Genomic DNA, 20,021 nt, shown 5'->3' on the forward strand with positions numbered 1-20,021 from the left:
AGCATTTGAAAGGCTGAGAGGAGAAGATTCTTAGCTACTGAGGCCCTTTGCAATTCAGTGAGACCCTGTTTCAAAATAAAGAATAAAAAATAGGGCTGGGGGTTTGGCTCAGGAGTAGAATGCCCCTGGGTTCCATCCATCCCTGGTACTGAAGGAAAAAACAAAACAAAACCCTCCCTAGGTCATTCTGCTACCAGCCAGGCAGGCTGTCTGTTACAAATGAAGAAACTGAGGCCTGAGAAGACTCAGCCCACCTGAAGACGTGTCAGAGCCGCTGAGGAGGAAGTGGCCTGGAGGGTGGAGGGAGGACCTCGGAAGGTCCACTCCTAACCTCGCACCTCAGTGCACGGGTCCCAGGCCAGCTCCTGGGCCTTTCCCCCTGCTCTTTCAAGTCAGAACTCACTGTAGTCTGACACTAGGTTGTGTTTAAAACCAAAGTGCTGGACCAGCTGTCCCCCATGGCAGGAAGCAGAAGATGGGGGCTACAGAGACTGGTCCCAGAGAGTACAACACAGTGAAGGACCTGCAGATGATTCTGACTCAAAGAAAAATTCCATCCTCCCCCTCCCACAGAAAAGCAAAAGGGTCACCATGGCAACCGCAGTGTGTGCCTCTGGTTGGGCTCTCTGCCACCAGCCCAAACCTGGGCCTGAGGCTTGGGTGAATACCAGGGTGCAGGGGTGCCCCGCAGCCCACTTGCCAGATTAGTTTCCTGGAGCTGCCTGAAACACACCTACGCTGAGACTGCCCTGGGACCCTTATGTCTTGGACGCTCGCAATAGCTGGGCTGGGGTGAGGGCACACTCAGGACTGGAGGCAAAAGACATGGTTCCAGGCTTCTATTACAGCCTCATTGTGCACCCAAGACCCACCACACATAAGCCAGGCGCTCATCTGAGACGGCATGCAATTAGATGGTAAATTACGTGGTAGCGATGTTGCCTACACAGGAGGAGGGGAATCTCAGGGAAGGCAGGGAGATTCCAGGGAAGGTGAGCAAGGGTGTGCCAGGAGCAGGCACCATCCCCGGGTTCTGAGGCAGGCTGGGCAGGTCCTGGGCCCCCTGCTATGGCGTTAGCTTCCCTGCGGCTGAAGACAGAAGCTCAGGGTCAGCCATATGCAGGAGCAGCCGCCCTAATGATGAATTCTGCTGCAGAACATCCGACAGAGACATTGCAGAGGCTGGCTGGGATGTGGCTGGGTAGCAGAGCGCTCGCCTAGCATTTCCCAGGACCACAAAAATAAACAAGTGAAATGCAGGGTGGAGACCTGTTAGAGAGCCAGTCCTTCCTTCTCGCTGACCTCTCCCAAGCAGCCCTCAGCCCTCCTGGGCTCCGATGCTGCCAGTCAGCTCTACCCCTCCCTGACGGTACATGCCAGGCCTGCAGCTAGGTGTCAGCCACCTCTGCAGCTCCACAAACCCCCTTCCTCTAACCGTCACTTGTCCACGAATTCGGAACTGCCAGGCCTGCAGGGTCCCACAGTGAGCAGCCTGGGGGCGTGTGCAGGGGACAGAGGTGACATTGTAGGGTGGGCTCTCTGTGCTGCAGTGACCCTGAGCCTGAGAATCAACAAGGGTGTGTGTACACATGCAAGATACATACTATAGATAGACTGATTGATTTGGGACTAGATATTAGAGCTGATAACAAGACCTTAACTCACCTTCCCTCCAAGCTTCTCCAGACCTGGCTGCCTAATGGGACTACAAATATCTGGTAAGTATTACAGATAAGATTAAAGGAAGTCAGGAGGGGTAACACTTGAGAGGTAGGAGAAAAAACAACAACTATGATAAGTTTGACTTTAGGACATGTGGATGTTGTCACTTTGTTTTAGAAACCAGACCCAGGAGAGAAGTGTTGATCCTATACTGGGGTGTGGGAGAAGGAAGGGTACCCCTTCACCGCCACCCCTCCCCCAGGGTCTCCAGGTTCCCAAGGTCAAAGGGAGGGGCTGAGGAACAACACTCAGATTCAGGCAGGCCAACCCTCTCAGGTTTCAGGGCCCCCGGAAGAGAAGACCTAGAGGGGCCTGCTGGCCAAAGCAGGCTATTGCTGAGAACGGCAGGGCAGCACCTGCCATCTCCATCTGAAAGGGAAAATTAAAATTTTGGCACCAGAGAAGCCAGGCTGGTAATGCACGCTTCTAATCCCAGTACTTAGGAGACTGAGACAGAAGGATCGCAGATTCACGGCTGGTCTCAGCTACCTAGTGAGGCTCTTTAGTGAGATTCTGTTTCAAAAAAAAAAAAAAAATAGGGCTGGGGGTGTAGTGCGGAGGTAAAATGCCCCTGGGTTCCTTCCCCAGTACCGAAGGGGAAAAAAAAAAAAAGACCTGGAGACCTTTAGAAATGACCTGTACCAGCCATCACTAAATTCCTGATGTGATTTATCGGCAAGCTGGTGATGTTTAAACAAAACTCCCAGGTGATCCTATGCATGCTGAGGCCCAGATGTAGGCGATAAAATATTTTGGGGAATCTTTTCTTTCTTTTTTGTTTTTCCCCCTTCGGTACTGGGGATGAAACCCAGGGACATTCCACCTCCAAGCTACATCCCCTGCCCTACTTTTTATTCTTTATTTTGAAACAGGGTCTCACCGAGTTGCAGAGGGCCTCACTAAGTAGCCCTATTTTTTATTCTTTATTTTGAAGCAGGGTCTCACTGACTTCAGAGGGCCTCATTAAGTGGCTGAGGTTATCCACAAACCCTGATCCTCCACCTCAGCCTCCCAAATGCTGGGATTATAAACCTACACCACCACACCTGGCTAGGGTCTAACTACTCTCAGAGACTGTCCTTGACCCTGTGACCTTCCTGCCACAGCCTCTTAAGTACTGGGATTACAGGTTTGGCCCACCACACCCAGTTTTTCCCTTTATTCTTACAGATACTATGTTGTAGGGTGTGTGTGTGTGTGTGTGTGTGTGTGTGTGTGTGTGTGTGTGTTACTATGGTATATTCTGAAACAGGGTCTCACTAAGTTGCTGAGGTTGGCCTTGAACCTGTGATCCTCCTGTCTCAGTCTCTGAAGTACAGGATTACAGGCGTGTGCCACCAAGTCCAGCTAGTGTTGGTTTGTGTTTTGTTTTGACAGTAGTGAAGATTGAACCCAGGGGCATTCTACAGCTGAGCTACACCTCAAGTCCTATTTTTTTTTTTTTTTAAACAGAATCTGGCTAAGGTTGCTGTGGGCCTCAGCCACGTAGCCTGGGATCTTCCTGTCTCAGCCTTGATCTTTTCAGAGGATGCTTCCTCTGGGGGCCTTTCCCGGAGTCCCCTGGCCCTTGGTACCAAGTGCACAGATCCGGCCTGTGCTCCGACGCCCAGGCTGTCTGTGAGCTTTCCTGCGTCCTCCCCTAAGCTGCGAGGGCCTGGGACAGGGCCTGTGCCTGTGCTCCCCCATCCGACAGTGTGGTGTGCGTTAGTAAACACTGAGCTCATCCAGTAACTCCTTAGCAGAGTCAGAGTCCGGCAGCCCACTCTGTGCCTGGACAGCCCTGGGACCTTCCTGAGCAGACAGCCATCTCTGCACTATGGGGGTTGTCAGCCCCATCCAGAGCGCTATGCGGAAACTTCCAGAAGTTGACCTGAATATCAAGACACCTCCCTGAGCAGCTCTAGACGCCAAGTCCTGTGGGATGGCTTGACCCTTCCAGCCCCTCTCCACTGCCTTGGGGCAAGAATGGCCACTGGACCACTCCAGGTCACTCCCGTGGCATGACCTTCCCTCAGAGCTCAGGTAGGCCAGGCAGTGGCTCTCTAGGCCCACCGTTCTAAAAAGCAACTACAGGTCCCAACATGAATATTTCACTTACCCTCTAATCTTTACAATTCATTTTCTTCCAGTCTAGAAAATGTTAGAGGGCTGGGATGTAGCTCTGAGGGCCAGTGCAGGCCCAGCAAGCCCAAGACCTGGGGTTCAGCACCTAGTCTCTGCTCAGTGAAGGTTCCACAACTCTTTGTAATAACAAATGAATGATTATGTGATTTTGTGTGTGTGTGTGTGTTTGTGAGGTACTGGGTATAGAACCCAGGGGCATTCTACCTCTGAGCTACACCCCAGCCTGATATTTTACTTTATTTATTTATTTATTTATTTATTTATTTATTTATTTATTTGGCGGATCTGGGATGGAATCCAGGGGGATTTGACCTCCAAGCAACACCCCCAGCCTTGTTTTTTATTCTTTATTTTGAAACTGGGTCTCACTGAGTTGCAAAGGGCCTCCCTAAGTAGCTGAGGCTGTCCGCTAATCGCCATCCTCCTGTCTCAGCCTCCCAAGTGCTAGGATTATAAAGCATGCGCCACCATGCCCGGCTCCCTTTTATTTTTTATTTGGTTAATTAACTGGTACTGAGGATTGCACCCAGGGGCACAGGCATTCTACTTCTGAGTTATATCACCAGTCCTTTTTATTTTGAAACAAGGTCTTACTTAGTTTCTGAGGGCCTTACTAACTTGCTGAGGTTGGCCTCAAACGGCGATCCTCCTGTCTCAGCCTCCCTAGTTTTGGGATTATATGCATGTGCCACAGTGCCTGGTTTTCCCAGGCACGCGCGCGTGCGTGCGTGTGTGTGTGTGTGTGTGTGTGTGTGTGTGTATGTGTTACTGGGGATAAAACCCAGGGACATTCTATCTCTGAACTACACCCCCAGCCCTATTTTATTCTTTTATTTTTGAAACAGAGTTTCACTAAGTTGCAGAGGGCTTCACTAAGTTGTTGAAGCTGTTCTCAAACCTGAGATCCTCCTGTCTCAGCCTCCCAAGTACTAATAGTACAAGAGTGCACCACCACGCCCAGCTTCTAATAGCCCTCTTTAAGTTTTATCTTAAGCAAGGTTTTTTGTTTGGTTTGGTAGTACTAGGAATTGAACCCAAGGGCATTCTACCTCCAAGATATACCTCAGACCTATTTTATTTTTGCGGTACTGGGATGGAACCCAGGGGCATTGTACCTCTGACCTACACCTCCAGCCCTATTTTTTATCCTTTTTTTTTGGTGGTACTGGGGGTGGAACCCAGAGGCTTTCTACCTCCGGGCTATACTCCCAGACCCATTTTATACTTTATTTGGGAACAGGGTCTCACTAAGTTGCTGAGAGCCTCACTAAGTAGCTAGGGCTGGCTTCAAACCTGCGCGATCCTCCTGTCTCAGCCTCCCAAGCATGGGGATTACAGGCGTGCGCCACCACGCCCGGCTTTTTATTCTTTATTTTGAAACAGGATCTCACTGAGTTGCAATGGGCCTCACTAAGTAGCTGAGGCTGTCCTTGAACTGTGATCCTCCTGTCTCAGACTCCCAAATGCTGGGATTACAAGCATGTGCCACCACACCTAGCTCTATTTTAATTTTTAATTTAGGGTCTCACTAAGTTGCTGAGGCTGACCTTATACCTGTAATCCTCCTATTTCAGCCTCCCAGGTACTGGATTACAGGCCCGAACCATCAGGCCTGAGCCAGGGTTTTGATAAGTGTCCTGGGCTGGCCTTGAACTTAAAACAATCTGGCCTCAGCTTCCAAAAAGACACTGGGCACGGCCCAAATGCTAATTTTATAAAAGCTGTCGGGGAGATTGTGCTAGGGATAGAACCTAGGGGCTTTCTACCTCTCAGCTACACCAGCACTTTTTTTTAAAAATAGCATCTTGCCAAGTTTCAGAGGGTCTCACTCAGTTGCTGATGTTGTCCTCAAACCCGATCCTCCTGTGCCCACCTCCCTTGTATTGGGATTACAGGTGTGAGGCTGGCTGTGAACCTTGACCTTCCTGTCTTGGCCTCCCAAGTCCCGGGATTACAAGCCTGCTCCACCTCGCCTGGCTCATCAGTCTATTTCTGTCACATTTATAAACCAGAAAAGTACAGTGCAAAGAAGAGAAAGAACTCCTCAAAGTGATCAGCTGAGACAGGAAGCCAGCCCCCACCAATCTCAGGCCAACGTCTCTTATCTACCTTCACCCCATCAGACCCGAGGTCAGGAGAGAACAGCCAAGGCCAGGAAAATGGCTGTAGGAGTCAGCTGGGTGCACCACAGAAGCAGCCTGAGCCCTGGCGTCTGGCTGGCCCGGGCCCTAAGGCCGGCGTGTGGCTCTTACTTGTGTCCCCCAGGGACGCCTCACTCCCCAGCAATAAATTAGGGATGGAAACACTTCTTATATTGTGGTGGTGTGGTGGTGGTGGCCACATGCTAAGAGTGCATGACCCCACCTGAGGCCCCAGGTTTGCTTCCCAGCACCAAACACCCAAAACCAAAATGGAACCTCCAGTGAGTGGGGAGACCAGAACGCCGGCGAGAGCACGATCCGCTGTGATGCCCCATGTGGAGGTGCTCAGGAAAGCCCGAGCCCCTTCTCCTAGCTCAGGCTCTGCCGTGGCCAACACTGGGACGCTGGACACGTTACCACCCCTCCCCCATGCTTGTTTTCTTACTACTGAACAGCAGGGCTGTTCTGAGATCCCCCTCTGCGGCCCCAGAAGGAAACTCTCCAGTGTGCAAACAGCCCATCCACATAAAGGGCACCGGGGAGTCCCTTTTATGACCATTTTTGCAATCCTGAGCAAAGGCTGGCCCTGGAAATCACTCCATTTTTTTTTTTTGTTGTTGTTGTTGTACTGGGTATTGAACCCAGGGGCACTCTATCCTCCAAGCTATACCCCCAGCCTTTTATTTATTTTTTTATTTTTTAAACAGGGTCTTGCTAGGTGGATAAGAGTCTCCCTGAGTTGCTGAGACTGACCTCAAACCTGAGATCCGCCTGTCTCCGCCTCGCAAGTACTGGGATTATAGGCCTGGGCCCCATGCCTGGCTCTGGAAGTCATTCCTGATTACTGGCAGCCACGGGAGCACCTTAGGGTGCGCCCAGCCTTTTGTAGAGCATATTTGCTGTGCCTGCTCCAAATGTCACTTTCCTCAGGGTGAGGTAAGCTTGGAGGGCACCACGCAAAAGCGCAGGTGTAGCAGACAGCCAGGGACATCCGGCTCCGCTGCCCACTCCCGGCTCCCAACTGGTTGCCCTTATTGGTCTACTTTGCAGACTGCAGAGGACGCCTTAGTCACTCCACCTTCCCCAGCCCCTTGCAGGAGGCCCCCCACTTGGGCTGCCGGGTGATGGCTTATTAAGTGAGCACGGCCCAGCAGGGGCTGGCCCTGTGGACACTCGCAGGCCACTCTTCCCTGGGCAGACAGGAAGCACATCTGTGGAGAAGGCAGGCTGTAAAGCCAGGGAGGCGAAGCAACATTTGCTAAGTTCACAGAAGCAGCGGCGGTAGCACAAATGGCCAATAAACACGCGGAAAGACAGTCAACCCCACTTGCGGCCTGGGAAACGCCAATTACGGTTCTCACCAGACGCCATTTTCTCACCCATTCGATTAGCAAAATATTGATGTTGGCAAAGACGGAAGTCATCTCCCCGTTCACAGAGCATAAACTGGTGCTGCCCTCGGAACAGGGCAATTTGCCAGGTTTTATAAAACGCACAGTGCACGTTCCCTGCGACTAGGATTTCTCTTTCTAGGTATTTGTCTTACAGAAAGGCAGAGGCCGGGCTGAGGCCGGTCACCGCTGCGCGGCCTAGCCAGCAAAATGGAGTGAGCAGTGTAAACGCGTGCTGCTGAGAGGCCAGGGAAGGGAAATCGTGGCAAAATCCAAAAGGTGGAGTATCAGAGTAATTTTGTGGGGAGACTGGCCAGACTTATTTTAAGTGAAAAACCAAGCTGTAAAATGAAACTACAGTGTGGTCCATTTATGTAGGAGAGAAAAAAACCCTGCGAAGCACAATTACATATTTATATACACAGAGCTGAACAGAAATAACTGTGATATACATTCAGCAACCTGATAACATCACAGATTTCTAAAGTAATTTGAAGGGGTTAAAATTGTGGGGGGAAGCTTTTTATAACAAGAATGTATTTGTATAATATGTGATTCGAGATAATATAATTTTGATGATGCCGGGGATGGAACCCAGGGGCATTCTACCTCTGAGCTGCACCCCCAGCTCTATTTATTTTTATTTTGGAAACAAGGTCTCGCTAGGTTGATGAGAGTTCCACCACCTGCTCAGGCTGTCCTCAAACCTGCGACCCTCCTGTCTCAGCCTGGTGCCAAGGTTAAGCAATGTGTAAGGTCTGCACTGAGGAGTGAGTATTGAACAAAGGTCCCAGGGAACAACCCCCTGCCTTTCAGGACTGTGAAGTCTCTGCTCCTGGCTGGCCGGCCTGGGGTGGGGGCCGGCTCCTGTCGGAAGGATGGGAGAGGGGAGACTATGATACTGAAGCCATGAGCTATCCATTCCAGTCACTAGTGTTTATTAAGCGTCTAATTATTATAAGCACGCAGGAGTTGAGGGTCCTGAGCACGCAGGAGTTGAGGGTCCTGACCTTCGGGTTGAGCCGGGAAAGATATCAGAGCAGTAAGCCACAGCACTCCTGCCCTCAAGTCCTTTCAAATCTGGCTGGGGTGAAAAGATGAATGAGAGTCATAATATCAGTGGACTACCCTAGAATCAGTGGGTTGATTGTGGAGGTCACGAGGTTGCAGTTTGAAAAATGGTCAGAAGGCATCTGATATGATGAGGGAGCCATAGTGGGTTCTATAGCCTGGCCCAGGGCACAGTTAACACAGAAGTCTGGGGCTGAGACTAGAGGATGGCGGTTCGCGGACACCCTCAGCTACTTAGTGGGTCCTTTGCAACTCAGTGAGACCCTGTTTCAAAATAAAGAATAAGAAAATAAAAATAAGGCCAGGGGTGTAGCTCGGAGGTAGAATGCCCCTGGGTTCCATCCCCAGTACAGGGGGAAAATTTTTTTTGGTAAACAGGTGAAGAGAATAGGAGACAGGAGAGAGAGAAGACAACAGCTCCCCGGCTGTAGCAGGAACTTTCCCACAGCCTCAGGGATGAAGGAAACGTCCCATTTTCCTCACCCATTTATTTCAAAATTCATTAATTTTGTGGTCATCGAAATCTTCCTTTTTTTTTTTTGGAAGTGCCTCCAGAAGTAAGCAATCTAGGGTAGACAGAGGAGTAAGGAGTCAGCCTCCTCCGGTAACCACGGTAACCAGGGCCTGATCCACAGGAGGTGGCCGAAAAGGAAATGAAACTGCAGGGGGGAGGTGCAGCTGGGGTCTCCGGAAGCTCCCCGCAGCCTAGCCTGCCTACACCCTGGCCAGTCATTCATTCATTCATTCATTCATTCATTCATTCATTCACTTAATTGTGGTACCGAGGGTGGAACCCAGAGGCACTTCTACCTCTGGGCTATACTCCCAGACCTATTTTTATATTTTATTTGGAAACACTAAGTTACTGAGAGCCTCACTAAGTAGCTGAGGCTGGCTTCGAACCTTGTGATCGTCCTGTCTCAGCCTCCCAAGCGCGAGGATTACGGAGTGCGCCACCACGCCCGGCTCCTTTTATTTTGTTTTGTTTTTTGGAGTAGCAGGGAGTGAAGAAACCTGGGGGCTTTCTATCTCCAGCTACACCCCCAGACTGATTTTATTTATTTATTATGTATTTATTATTGTGGAACTGGGAATGGAACCCATGGGCCTTCTACCTCTAGGATACACTCCCAGACCCAGACCTATTTTCTATTTTATTTGGAAACAGGGTCTCACGAAGTTGCTGAGAGCCTCACTAAGGAGCTGAGGCTGGCTTCGAACCTGTGGGATCCTTCTGTCTCAGCCTCTCAAGTACTGGGATTACAAACTTGTCCACCACGCCCAGCTCTTTTATTATTTATTTATTATTTATTTAATATTTTGCAGGTTTGGGGATGGAACCCAGGAGCATTCTACCTCTGAACTACACCCCCTGCCCTATTTTGTATTCTATTTTGAAACAGGGTCTCACTGAGTTGCAGAGGGCCTCACTAAGTAGCTGAGGCTGTCGCCGAACCGCAATCCTCCGGTCTCAGCCTCCTGAATGCTGGGTTTATAAGCATGCGTCACCACGCCCGGCTTTTTATTTATTTATTTTTGTGGTACTGGGGATGGAACCCAGGGGGCATTCTACCTCCAAGCTACACCCCCATCTCTATTTTTTGTATTCTTTATTTTGAAACAAGGTCTCACTAGGTTGTGTGCGGAAGGCCTTACTAAGTAGCTGAGGCTGTCTGAACAGAAATCCTCCTGTCTCAGCCTCCCAAGTACTGGGATTACAAGAAATGTGCTACCATGTCAAGCTTTATTCTTTTAGTATGTATGTATGTATGTATGTATGTATGTATGTATGTATGTATTATTTTTGTGTGGTACTGGGGGTGGAACCCAGGGGCTTTTTTTTTTTTTTTTACCTCCGAGCTATACTCCCAGACCTATACTTTATTTGGAAACAGGGTGTCACTAATTTGCTGAGAGCCTCACTAAGTAGCCGAACCTGTGTGATCCTCCTATCTCAGCCTCCCAAGCATGGGGATTACAGGCGTGCACCACCATGCTCTTTTATTTTGAAACAGTCTCACTGAGTTGCAGAGGGCCTCACTAAATTGCCAAGGCTGGCTGGGAACCTGTGATCTCCGGAGTACTCAGATTACAAGGGTGCACCACCACACTGGGCTCAAACTTCCATTCTTAAAAACCATGTTGGTGCATGGGGCCTTCCCTATAACTAGCATATCTCCTTCAGATAAGACTTTCCTCTCCCAATTTCAAGGTCATCCTTTGAGCTGCCTGTCCTGCACACTTGTAATCCCAGCGCTTGGGAGGCTGAGACAGGAGGATCGCACAGGTTCAAAGCCAGCCTCAGCTACTTAGTGAGGCTCTCAGCAACTTAGTGAGACTCTGTTTCCAAATAAAGTATAAAATAGGTCTGGGAGTATAGCGCAGAGGTAGAAAGGCCCCTGGGTTCCATCCCCAGTACATAAATAATAAATAAATAAATAAATAAATAAATAAATAAATAAATGCCAAGAGCTGCCCAGCACCTGGGCAACGGCTGCTGCTGAGCTCTAGAGGGGCTTGGTGAGGAGGGGAGCTCTCCTGGTGAGGGGGAGTTGGAGCTGTGAGAGCAGGTAGGTGGTAAGTGGATGGAGAATGATCCTGAAAACTGCAGCTGCACGAGGCGGGGGCCTGCGGAGTTGCTGGGAAAGCCCAGGGGGCAGCTTCAGAAGAGATGGCCAAATGCCGAAGAGCTAAGATGGTGGTGCACGCTTGTAATCCCAGCATTCGGGAGGCCGAGACAGGAATCTGGGTTTGAGAACAGTCTCAGCTACTTAGTGAGGCCCTCCTGCAACTCAGTGAAACCTTGTTTCAAAATAAAGAATAAAAAACAGGGATGAGGGTCTAGCTCAGAGGTCGAATGCCCCTGGGTTCCATTTCCAGTAAGGAAGAAAAAAGAAAAAAGAAAAAGAAAAGAAAAGAGAAGAGCTCTGTGGGATGTGCGCATCCCACAGCCACCTGTGTGCCCGCATTCTTGATACCTGCAGTGAGCCCTACCCTACCTGCTGGCATCATCAGGAGGACATGGTACCCAGGCCTGCTTGCTTTGCAAGTTTGTGGCCAGTTGCATGACTCTTGGGCATGGCCTCCTACTCTGAAAAGGAGGAGATCTGTAGTTCTAGAACTTGTGTGAAAGTTCCAGAGTTCTTTTTTTTTTTTTTTTCCTGGTACTGGGGATGGAACCCAGGGGCATTCTACTTCCGAGCTACACTCCCCAGCACTATTTTTTATTCTTTTTTTGAAATAGGGTCCCAGTGAGTTGCAAAGGGCCTCACTAAGTAGTAGCTGAGGCTGTCCACGAACCATAATCCTCCTGTCTTGGCCTCCCAATTGCTGGGATTCCAAGCGTGTGCCACCACGACTGGCTAACAGAGTTCTTTATCAACATCTTTAATTCTAGCATAGGAAAAAAGAAGTGTGTGTGTGTGTGTGTGTGTGTGTGTGTGTGTGTGTGTGTGTGTGTGTTACTGGCAATTGAACCCAGGGGCAGTCTATCTTTCCTCTGAGCTACATCCTTAACCCCTTTTTTTTTTTTTTTTCAGTACTGGGGATGGAACCCAGGGGCATTCTACCTCCGAGCTATACCCCAGCCCTATGTTTTATTCTTTTTTTTTTTTTGTGGTATGGGGGCGGGGGGACCCGGGGCTTTCTACCTCTGGTCTATACTCCCAGACCTAGTTTATACTTTACTTGGAAACAGGGTCTCACTAAGTTGCTGAGAGCCTCACTAAGTACTTGAAGCTGGCTTCGAACCTGTGCATCCTCCTGTCTCAGCCTCCCAAGCACAGGGATTACATGTGTGCGCCACCACACCCGGCTTTTTATTCTTTATTTTGAAACAGGGTCTCATTGAGTTGCAGAGGGCCTCACTAAGAAGCTGAGGCTGTCTGCAAACCCGGATCCTTCTGTCTCAGCCTCCTAAATGCTGGGATTACAAGCGTGCCCTATCATGCCCAGCCTTAACCCTTTTAAATATTTAATTTTATTTATTTATTGTATTGAGGATTGAACCCAGGGACATTCTACCTCTGAGGTACATCTCTAATTTTTATTCTTTATTTTGAAACAGGGTCCCACTGAGTTGCAGAGGGCCTCACTAAATAGTTGAGGCCGTCTGCAAACCAAGATCCTCGGCCTCCCAAGTGCTGGGATTACAAGCATGTGCCACCACACCCAGCTCCCTTTTACTTTTTATTTATTTATTTTTATTCATTTATTTGGTGATGGAGATTGAACCCAGGGGCATTCTACCTCTGAGGTACACCTCCCAGCCCTATTTTATTTTTTATTTTAAAATAGGATCTCATTAAGTTGCAGAGGGCCTCACTAAATTGCTGAAGGTAGCCATAAACATGCAATCTTTCTGTCTCGGCCTCTCAAGTACTGTGATTACGGGCATGTACCACCATGCCTGGCTTTTTTTTTTTTTTTTTTTGTACTAAGGCTGGAACCCAGGAGCAATCTACCTCTGAGTGATACCCCCAGACCGTTTTTTTTTTTTGCAGGTCTGGTGGTGGAACCCAGGGGCATTAGACCTCTGAGCTACACCCCCTGCCCTATTTTTTATTCTTTATTTTGAAACAAGGTCTCACTAAGTTGCGGAGGGCCTCACTAAGTAGCTGAGAGCCTCATTAAGTAGCTGAGGCTGTCCACAAACCACGATCCTCCAGTCTTAGCCTCTCAAATGCTGGGATTACAAGTGTGCGCCACCACGCCTGGCTCCCTAGCCCTGCCTTTTAACTTTTAATTTGAAACAGGGTCTAAGTTGCTGAATCTGGCCTTGAACCTGTGATCCTCCTGCTTCCCAAACACTGGGGTTACAGGTATGCACCCTGATGCCCAGCTGAAATAAGGAACAATTTTTTTTTTTTTGGTGATGGTGGTACTGGGAATTGAACCCAGGGTCTTCCTACTTCCGAGGTATGCCCCAGCCCTATTTTATTCTGTATTTTGAAACAGGGTCTCACTGAGTTGCAGAGGGCCTCAGTAAGTAGCTGAGGCTGTCCTTGAACCCAGATCCTCCCGTCTCAGCCTCCCGAGTACTGGGGGGACATGTGCGCACCACTGCGCCTGGCTCAGTGGAACAATTCAGGCAAGAGCATCATGAGTGTGAGGCCAGCCCGGGCAACCCAACCAGCCCGTCTCCAGATATAAATGAGAGAAGTGCTGGGGTGGCTCAGTGGTAGAATGCTTGCCTGCCATAGAAGGCAGCACTCTAGTACTGCAAACTTAATCTTTCCACTTAGTCTTTCCACTTTTTGCTACAGGTTATTTTTTACCTTTACTGATTGGGACATCGAAGCACATGCCAAAATCTAGCAGAGATTTATGAGAAAAGCCATTTATTTATTTATTTATTTATCTTTGGTATTGGGAATTGAATCCAGGAGCATTCTACCTCTGAGCTATTACCCCCAGCCTTTTTTATTTTTTAATTTTGAAACAGGCCTTGCTAAGTTGCTGAGGCTGGCCTTGAACCTGTGATCTTCCTGTCTCAGCCTGAAAGTACTGGGATTATGGATGTGCGCCACCACACCCAACAATATTCTTAATTTCAAAATTTTTTTTTTTTTTAGCGGTACTAGGGATGGAACCCAGGGGCATTCTACCTCTGAGATACACCCCCAGCCCTAGTTTTTATTCTTTATTTGGAAACAGTGTCTCACTGAGTTGTAGAGGGTCTAAGTAGCTGAGGCTGTCCGCGAACCCGAACCCGGATCGCCCTGTCTCAGCCTCCTGAATGCTGGGATTACAAGCGTGCACCACCATGCCCGGCTTCAAGATTCTTTTTATATTCTAGCAGAACACTTAAACTTCAGATGTACCCTAGCCTCATTTCCTGTGAACTGAAAAAAGACTCCTTTCTTAGTGTGACCAAGGAGGCGCTCCCATGCTGCTGTTCAAGAAAGCGCAGAAGTTCTAGAAGCTCTTCTTAGGTCTAAAAGTCCTACCCTGTATGCTTCCTGCCTCAGGCTTAGCGAGGGTAGAAAACCAGCCCCGAACAGGTTAAGAAGCAAAGCCCATCTCTGAGTCCAGGGTCCCGGGTGGAGCCTGAGCGGAGCCGAGGGGGAAGCCGGCTGCTCTCCTCTCCTAGGTTGCCCCTTTACCCGGCTCTCCCCGAGAGTCCTTCATTTCTGCCTCCTGAAGTCTTGCGGGAACTGGAAACAATGAAGCCAGAGCCCCCACCTTCACATTGTTTACAACTTTCTCTGGCCAGCTCTACACAATGGCCAATGGCCTGGGGTCAAGAAGATGGAGAGTTAAGGTGAATGGCTCCACTCCACAGCCCTTCAGGGGCATTCCACGCCCCTTCCCTTTGTACTTTCCCTTCTTAGCAAACACAGCGAAACAGCCCACAGTGAGCCTGGTGGGCTGACTTTCCTCCCTGGCCCTCCTGCTCTCCACCTCCTTTGCCAGCGGAAGTCCTCCGCGGGGCTGCACCCCGCTGGCCCTGGACGCTTCCCTCTCCGCTTGCTGGTCCAGACAAGCCTCTACAAGTTGGGCTCACCACTCCCTGGGGAAACCTCCTGCTTTCTGACTCCATTCCTCACCGATCATCTGCTGAGGCCTACTGTACTGCCTGCAGATCCTCTCTCATGCACGGCCCAGAAATGTCCTCTCTGCAGATGTGATCCTGGGCCTTTCTCCCTCCCCTCTGCTAGGGAGGCTCCTTGGTTCCCCAGGATGGAAATGCTGGTTCTGCCTTTGACCTCACCTTGGCACCTCAGCTGTGCTCCCCTGCGTCCAGCCTCCCTTGATTCCCACCTCCCACCTCCTCCTCTCCCTAGTCCTCCCACTACAGCAAAGGGCGTGACCATCGCCGGGTGTCCGACTAGGCCACTGGGGTGTCCCTGTGGCTCCCTCTCCATCACCAAGCCCACGGATGCCACGTCCACAACCAACCTGAAGCTGCCTATCTCCCCTGCTGCTACTAGAAACCTGCAGACACCTTCCAGGGCTTCCCAGCACCCGGAGCGAGCCAGCTTCGCCGAGGCCGAGGGTGGCGCCCTGCTTGGCCACCCACCTCCCCTGGCCCCAGGCCCCTCCTGCTCACCTCACTCTGGGCACACAGCCGGTCAGAAGTCCAGGCCTGTAGCCTGTGCTGTTTCCTGTCTGCAGCATTCTCTCCCCCCAGCAGAGCCCGCTCTTGAGTTCCTTTAGCTCTTAACTGACCCACCACCTCCTCCCAGAAGCGGCTCTGACCACCCCACCCAGCGAGCACGGGCCTCTGTTACCTCTACCTCGTTTCAGCCCTTGGTTTTCTGCCCATCTCCCCATCAGAATGTCAACTCCAAATATACATAAAGCCTACTTCCAGGGCCCAGTATACAGTAAGTGCTCAATAAAGTCATTGAAAGACTAAGCGCACCAACCAGTCACTCACTGCCTGGGGATCAAGCAGGTCTGTATATCCTAGGGGTTGGTCTAAGGGGGAAACCGAGGCTCAGCCAGAAGCAGCTGGAGCTGAGCTTTGGTCTGCAGGTCCAGGGGTGAGACAGGGCCGGGCCAGAGGCGCCTCACCTCCCTCTTCCAGCGTGCCAGCCACTCATCCCGCTTGCGCTTGCTGATGTAGTACGGGTCCCCGGCCTGGAAGGTGAGCCTCGGCATGGGGCGCTGGCGGAGGCTGGACTCCCAGCCCAAGCCGCCCCGCAGCCGGCCCCGGGAGCCCTAGGACAGATGGCAAAGAGACAGACAGGCATTACCATGGGTGCCGACACCCCCGCAGGAGGAACTCAGGGCGCTCCCCGCAACAGGATAGGGACATTCTGGCTGGGGTGGGTAGGAGCACGGGCAGGAGCATGGGCAAACTCTGGGCCAGAGAAGTGAGGGATGAGAGAGGGCAGGGCGCTCGGCCTGGCCCTGAGGGAGGCAGTGGGGATCCCTAGAGGGCGGAGCCCGCTGCATGGCGCGCACACGGGTGTTGTAGGAGAGGCGGGACCGGGGCCCACGCTCCAGCCCCCTAACACACACAGTCTGTCAGAGTGGTGGGTTTCTCTAGCCAGATCCACAGAGCCCAGGGGGGTGAGAAAAACACTTGCCTCCATTTTCATGGTTTCGATGTTGGTCTCCTTCTGTTCTTTGCCTGTGGAGAAGGAAGAGCAAAGGGACTGTCGGCACAGTTATGGGGGGCAGAGGCTGCACCTAGAGCCAGGGCTCCCTGCAGGGGGGCCAGGGGGGCCCCCCAGCACCTGTGGTCGCCACGTGCAGACGCAGGCACTGGGCTGGGCCGGGAACCAGAACCCGCCTCAGAGCGAGAACCAGGGCTGGGTTCAAGACCAAAGTAAGAGGGACCAAGAAAGCAGCTAGGGTGCGTGGTGGTGCGCGCCTGTAATCCCAGCGCCTCGGAGGCTGAGGAAGGAGGACACAAGTTAGAGGTCAGCCTGCGCAATTTAAGGAAACCCTGTCTCAAAAAAAAAAAAAACTTAAAAAGGACTGGAGATGTAGTTCAGTGTCAGGGTGCCCCTGAGTCCAATCTCTAGTACACACACACACACACACACACACACACACACACACACACACACACCAACGCAAGAAAAATATTGGGATCGTGGTTTCTTTTCTTTTTTTCTTTTCTTTCTTTTCTTTCTTTCTTTCTTTCTTCCTTTTTTTTTTTTGCAGTACTGACGATGAAACCCAGGGGCATTTTACCTCTGAGCCACACACCCCCAGTCCTATTTTTTTTTTTTTTTTTTTGCGGTACTGAGGATGGAACCTAGGGGCTTTCTACCTCCGAGCTACACCCCCAGCCTTGTTTTTTATTCTTTATTTTGAAACAGGGTCTCACTGAGTTGCATAGGGCCTAAGTAGCTGAGGCTGGCCGTGAACTGTGATCCTCGTCTCAGCCTCCCAAATGCTGGGATTACAGGCGGGTGTGTGTGTGTGTGTGTGTGTGTGTGTGTGTGTGTGTGTGTGTGTGGTGGTGGTGGTGGTGGGGGGGGGGGTGGGGGGGTGCAGGCTTGTAATCCCTGGGCTTGGGAGGTGGAGACAGGAGGATCACGCTGGTTCGAAGCCAGCCTCCCTGGCTTTAAGAGACCCTGTTTCCAAATAAAAATATAAAATAGGTCTGGGAGTGTAGCCCAGAGGTAGAAGGGCTTCCAGGAATCCCAGTACCACCAAAAGAAAAAAGAAAAAAAAAATGCTGGGATTACAAGTGTGCGCCACACGACCAGCTGGGACTGTGGTTTCTGACCCACTAATTCTGTCTCAGGTACAAAGAAGGGTTTTAAGTATCCCCACTCTGCTCCTCTAGGTTAACTGGGCTTCTTTCCAGAGCAGGGGGCAGAAAGGCAGATGCCTCCCTGCAAGGGCTGTCTTGCAGCAAGCCAGCCCACCTTCCTGGGCACGTGCTGGGGCCAATGGAGCAGAACCCTGGCAAAGCAACTGTCTGCCTCAGTTTCCTCTCCTGCAGCATACAGAGGCTGGGGATGAGGTCCACCATCCCGTATTTCTAGCTATCCGCGTCCTGTTACCGACACCTACCTCTGTTCGCCATTCCGGGCATTCTCGGCTCCCTGAGCTCAGCCTAGAATCGACAGTTCTTGAATTTGAGTTCCAGTGTGTCCGTGTGACCTCCCTGCCCCACCCTAGCCAGTCTCCTCCCTGAGTGGAGGTGGGGAAACACTCAGGTCGGGGGACACCAAGTGCGCAGCGCAGGGCTTGGCATACAGTAGGCGCTCAGCGTGTTGGCGTCGTCCCCGTCCCTAAGGGATTCCTTTGGCCAGCCCTTGCGTGGCCTCTCCGAACTTCCCCAAGGGGGTGCTGACTGCAGTTCTTGGAAGGGCCCCCACAGCCCTGACTTGGGGAGGCCCCTGGCTCTCCCGGCCCCCTTCCCTCCGCCTTCGCCAGCACAGCGGCAGCCCCCAGGCGCCCGCGATGCTGGGGTCGTGGGCTCCTGGCTTCCGGCGGGAGGTGGGGAGCGAGCCCTCCTTCCACGTGGCCCCTGGGCTCCTTCCTCTGAAACCAAGCGAGTACTGGGCTTGGGCCAAAGCAGGAAGGTCACCGAGGCTGGCCATGGTAGCTGGGGTGGTGGTAGTGGGGATAAAGAGCTCAGAACGGAAAAAACAGCCCTGCTTCTCCTCCGGCTCTGGGCGGAAGCCACCGCAGGCGCCCCGCACCCCGCGCTCCGCCCTCCCGGGGCGCTCTGCACCTGCCCGCCGGGCTCGGGGCCTGGGGGCGCTGGGTGGGCGCGCCCTTGCCCGGCTGGCACGTGACGGCCTTTTAAGGTCTGTGTCACTGGCGCTGTCTCCTCCTCCCCACTTCCTTCCCGATCTCTCCCACCACGGCCGGCACCCTCGTTTTCGCGGGGCTCGCCTCGGGCCGTGGGACCCCGCGCTCTGCCCCGGGCTGCCAGCAGGGGGCGCCCGCCCCGGCCGCGGCCCCACCCAGCCCAGCCTGGCCGCCTGCGCTCTGCCCGCTGGGCTCCCCACCTGGGAACCTCCAGGGCCTGCGATTGCACTCATGGGAAGTCATGTATTCATGGCAGTTTAAAAATTCAGGGCGGGCAGGAATTATGGAGATGACTTGTCCAGCCCCTCTATTTTTCAAACGGGGAAACTGAGGCCCCCAGAGTGGAGTGACTCACAGCCAGGCCTGAGATCAGATTCCAGGGCTCCTGGCTCCCACGCCAGCTCCCTCTCCAGTGCACCACCAGCTCCTCCTTGATGTGCCCCTTCCTGATTCCCCAGCCCCCAAGCGCCCCCCGAACAGAATTGACTTTGACTTTTCCTTAGGCAGTTTCCAACTGGCTTTTCTGGAATTTTCTCCCTGACAGAGTCTGCGCATGCTCACTTGAGTGATCTTGCTTGCGCGCGTGCTCGCGCTCTCTCTCTCTCTCTCTCTCTCTCTCTCTCTCTCTCTCTCTCTCTCTCACACACACACACACACACACACACACACACACACACACACACACACTTTTCAGCCTGGCCCAGCAAGCAAACCAGCTGCCTCAGAATGGGCCCTTTTCGCGAGGTCGGCAGTCAGCTGCCCTCCCCAGCCTTCCTCCCTCTGCACCCATCTGCTCCTGGCCTGGACCCAGGCACCCAGGCAGGGCCAGATGGCTGGGTGCCTCCCAGGGTGGCCCTGGCAGGCTGGAACAGGACCCCAGGGCCTCTCGGGTCCTAGGGGCAGGGGAGGCCATGGACTTCTAACATTTGTGTGTGTGGCACTGAGGACTGAACCCGGGGGCATTCTACCTCTGAGCTACCTCCATCCCTATTTTTTTAAATCTTTATTTTGAAACAAGGTCTCCCTTGAATGATGAGAGTCTTACTACTTACTGAGGCTGTCCTCCAACCTGTGATCCTCCTTTCTCAATCTCAAGTACTGGGATTGCAGGCATGCACCACCACATCTGGCTAACTTCTAACATTTACCTGTTGGTCTGAGATGGTATTTAGCCAGCAGTTACTCACACTCTATTTAATTAATTAATTTATTAATTAATTTATTCATTTTTGCAGTACTGGGGATGGAAACTAGGGACATTCTACCTCCAAGCTACACCCGAGTCTTTTTTTTTTTTTGTCTTTATTTTGAAACGGGGTCTCACTGAGTTGCAAAGGGCCTCACT

The 20,021-nt window shown here is 51.7% G+C and overlaps 1 protein-coding gene across 2 annotated transcripts in view; it reads right to left on the bottom strand.

Moving 5' to 3' along the window:
* Positions 1–20,021, bottom strand: part of DNMT3A (DNA methyltransferase 3 alpha) — a gene marked incomplete at both ends in the record, with an annotated part of 84,480 nt that overhangs the window by 24,817 nt on the left and 39,642 nt on the right. For both annotated transcript variants that reach the window (XM_080712072.1, XM_080712071.1), the window contains 2 exons: positions 15,968–16,114; positions 16,486–16,529. In XM_080712072.1, the coding sequence (XP_080568198.1) occupies positions 15,968–16,114; positions 16,486–16,529 (191 nt within the window). The remainder of the gene's footprint in view (positions 1–15,967; positions 16,115–16,485; positions 16,530–20,021) is intronic.

The sequence above is a fragment of the Muscardinus avellanarius genome (assembly GCF_963383645.1).
Source record: "Muscardinus avellanarius genome assembly, chromosome: 15".
NCBI classification, from domain to species: domain Eukaryota; kingdom Metazoa; phylum Chordata; class Mammalia; order Rodentia; family Gliridae; genus Muscardinus; species Muscardinus avellanarius.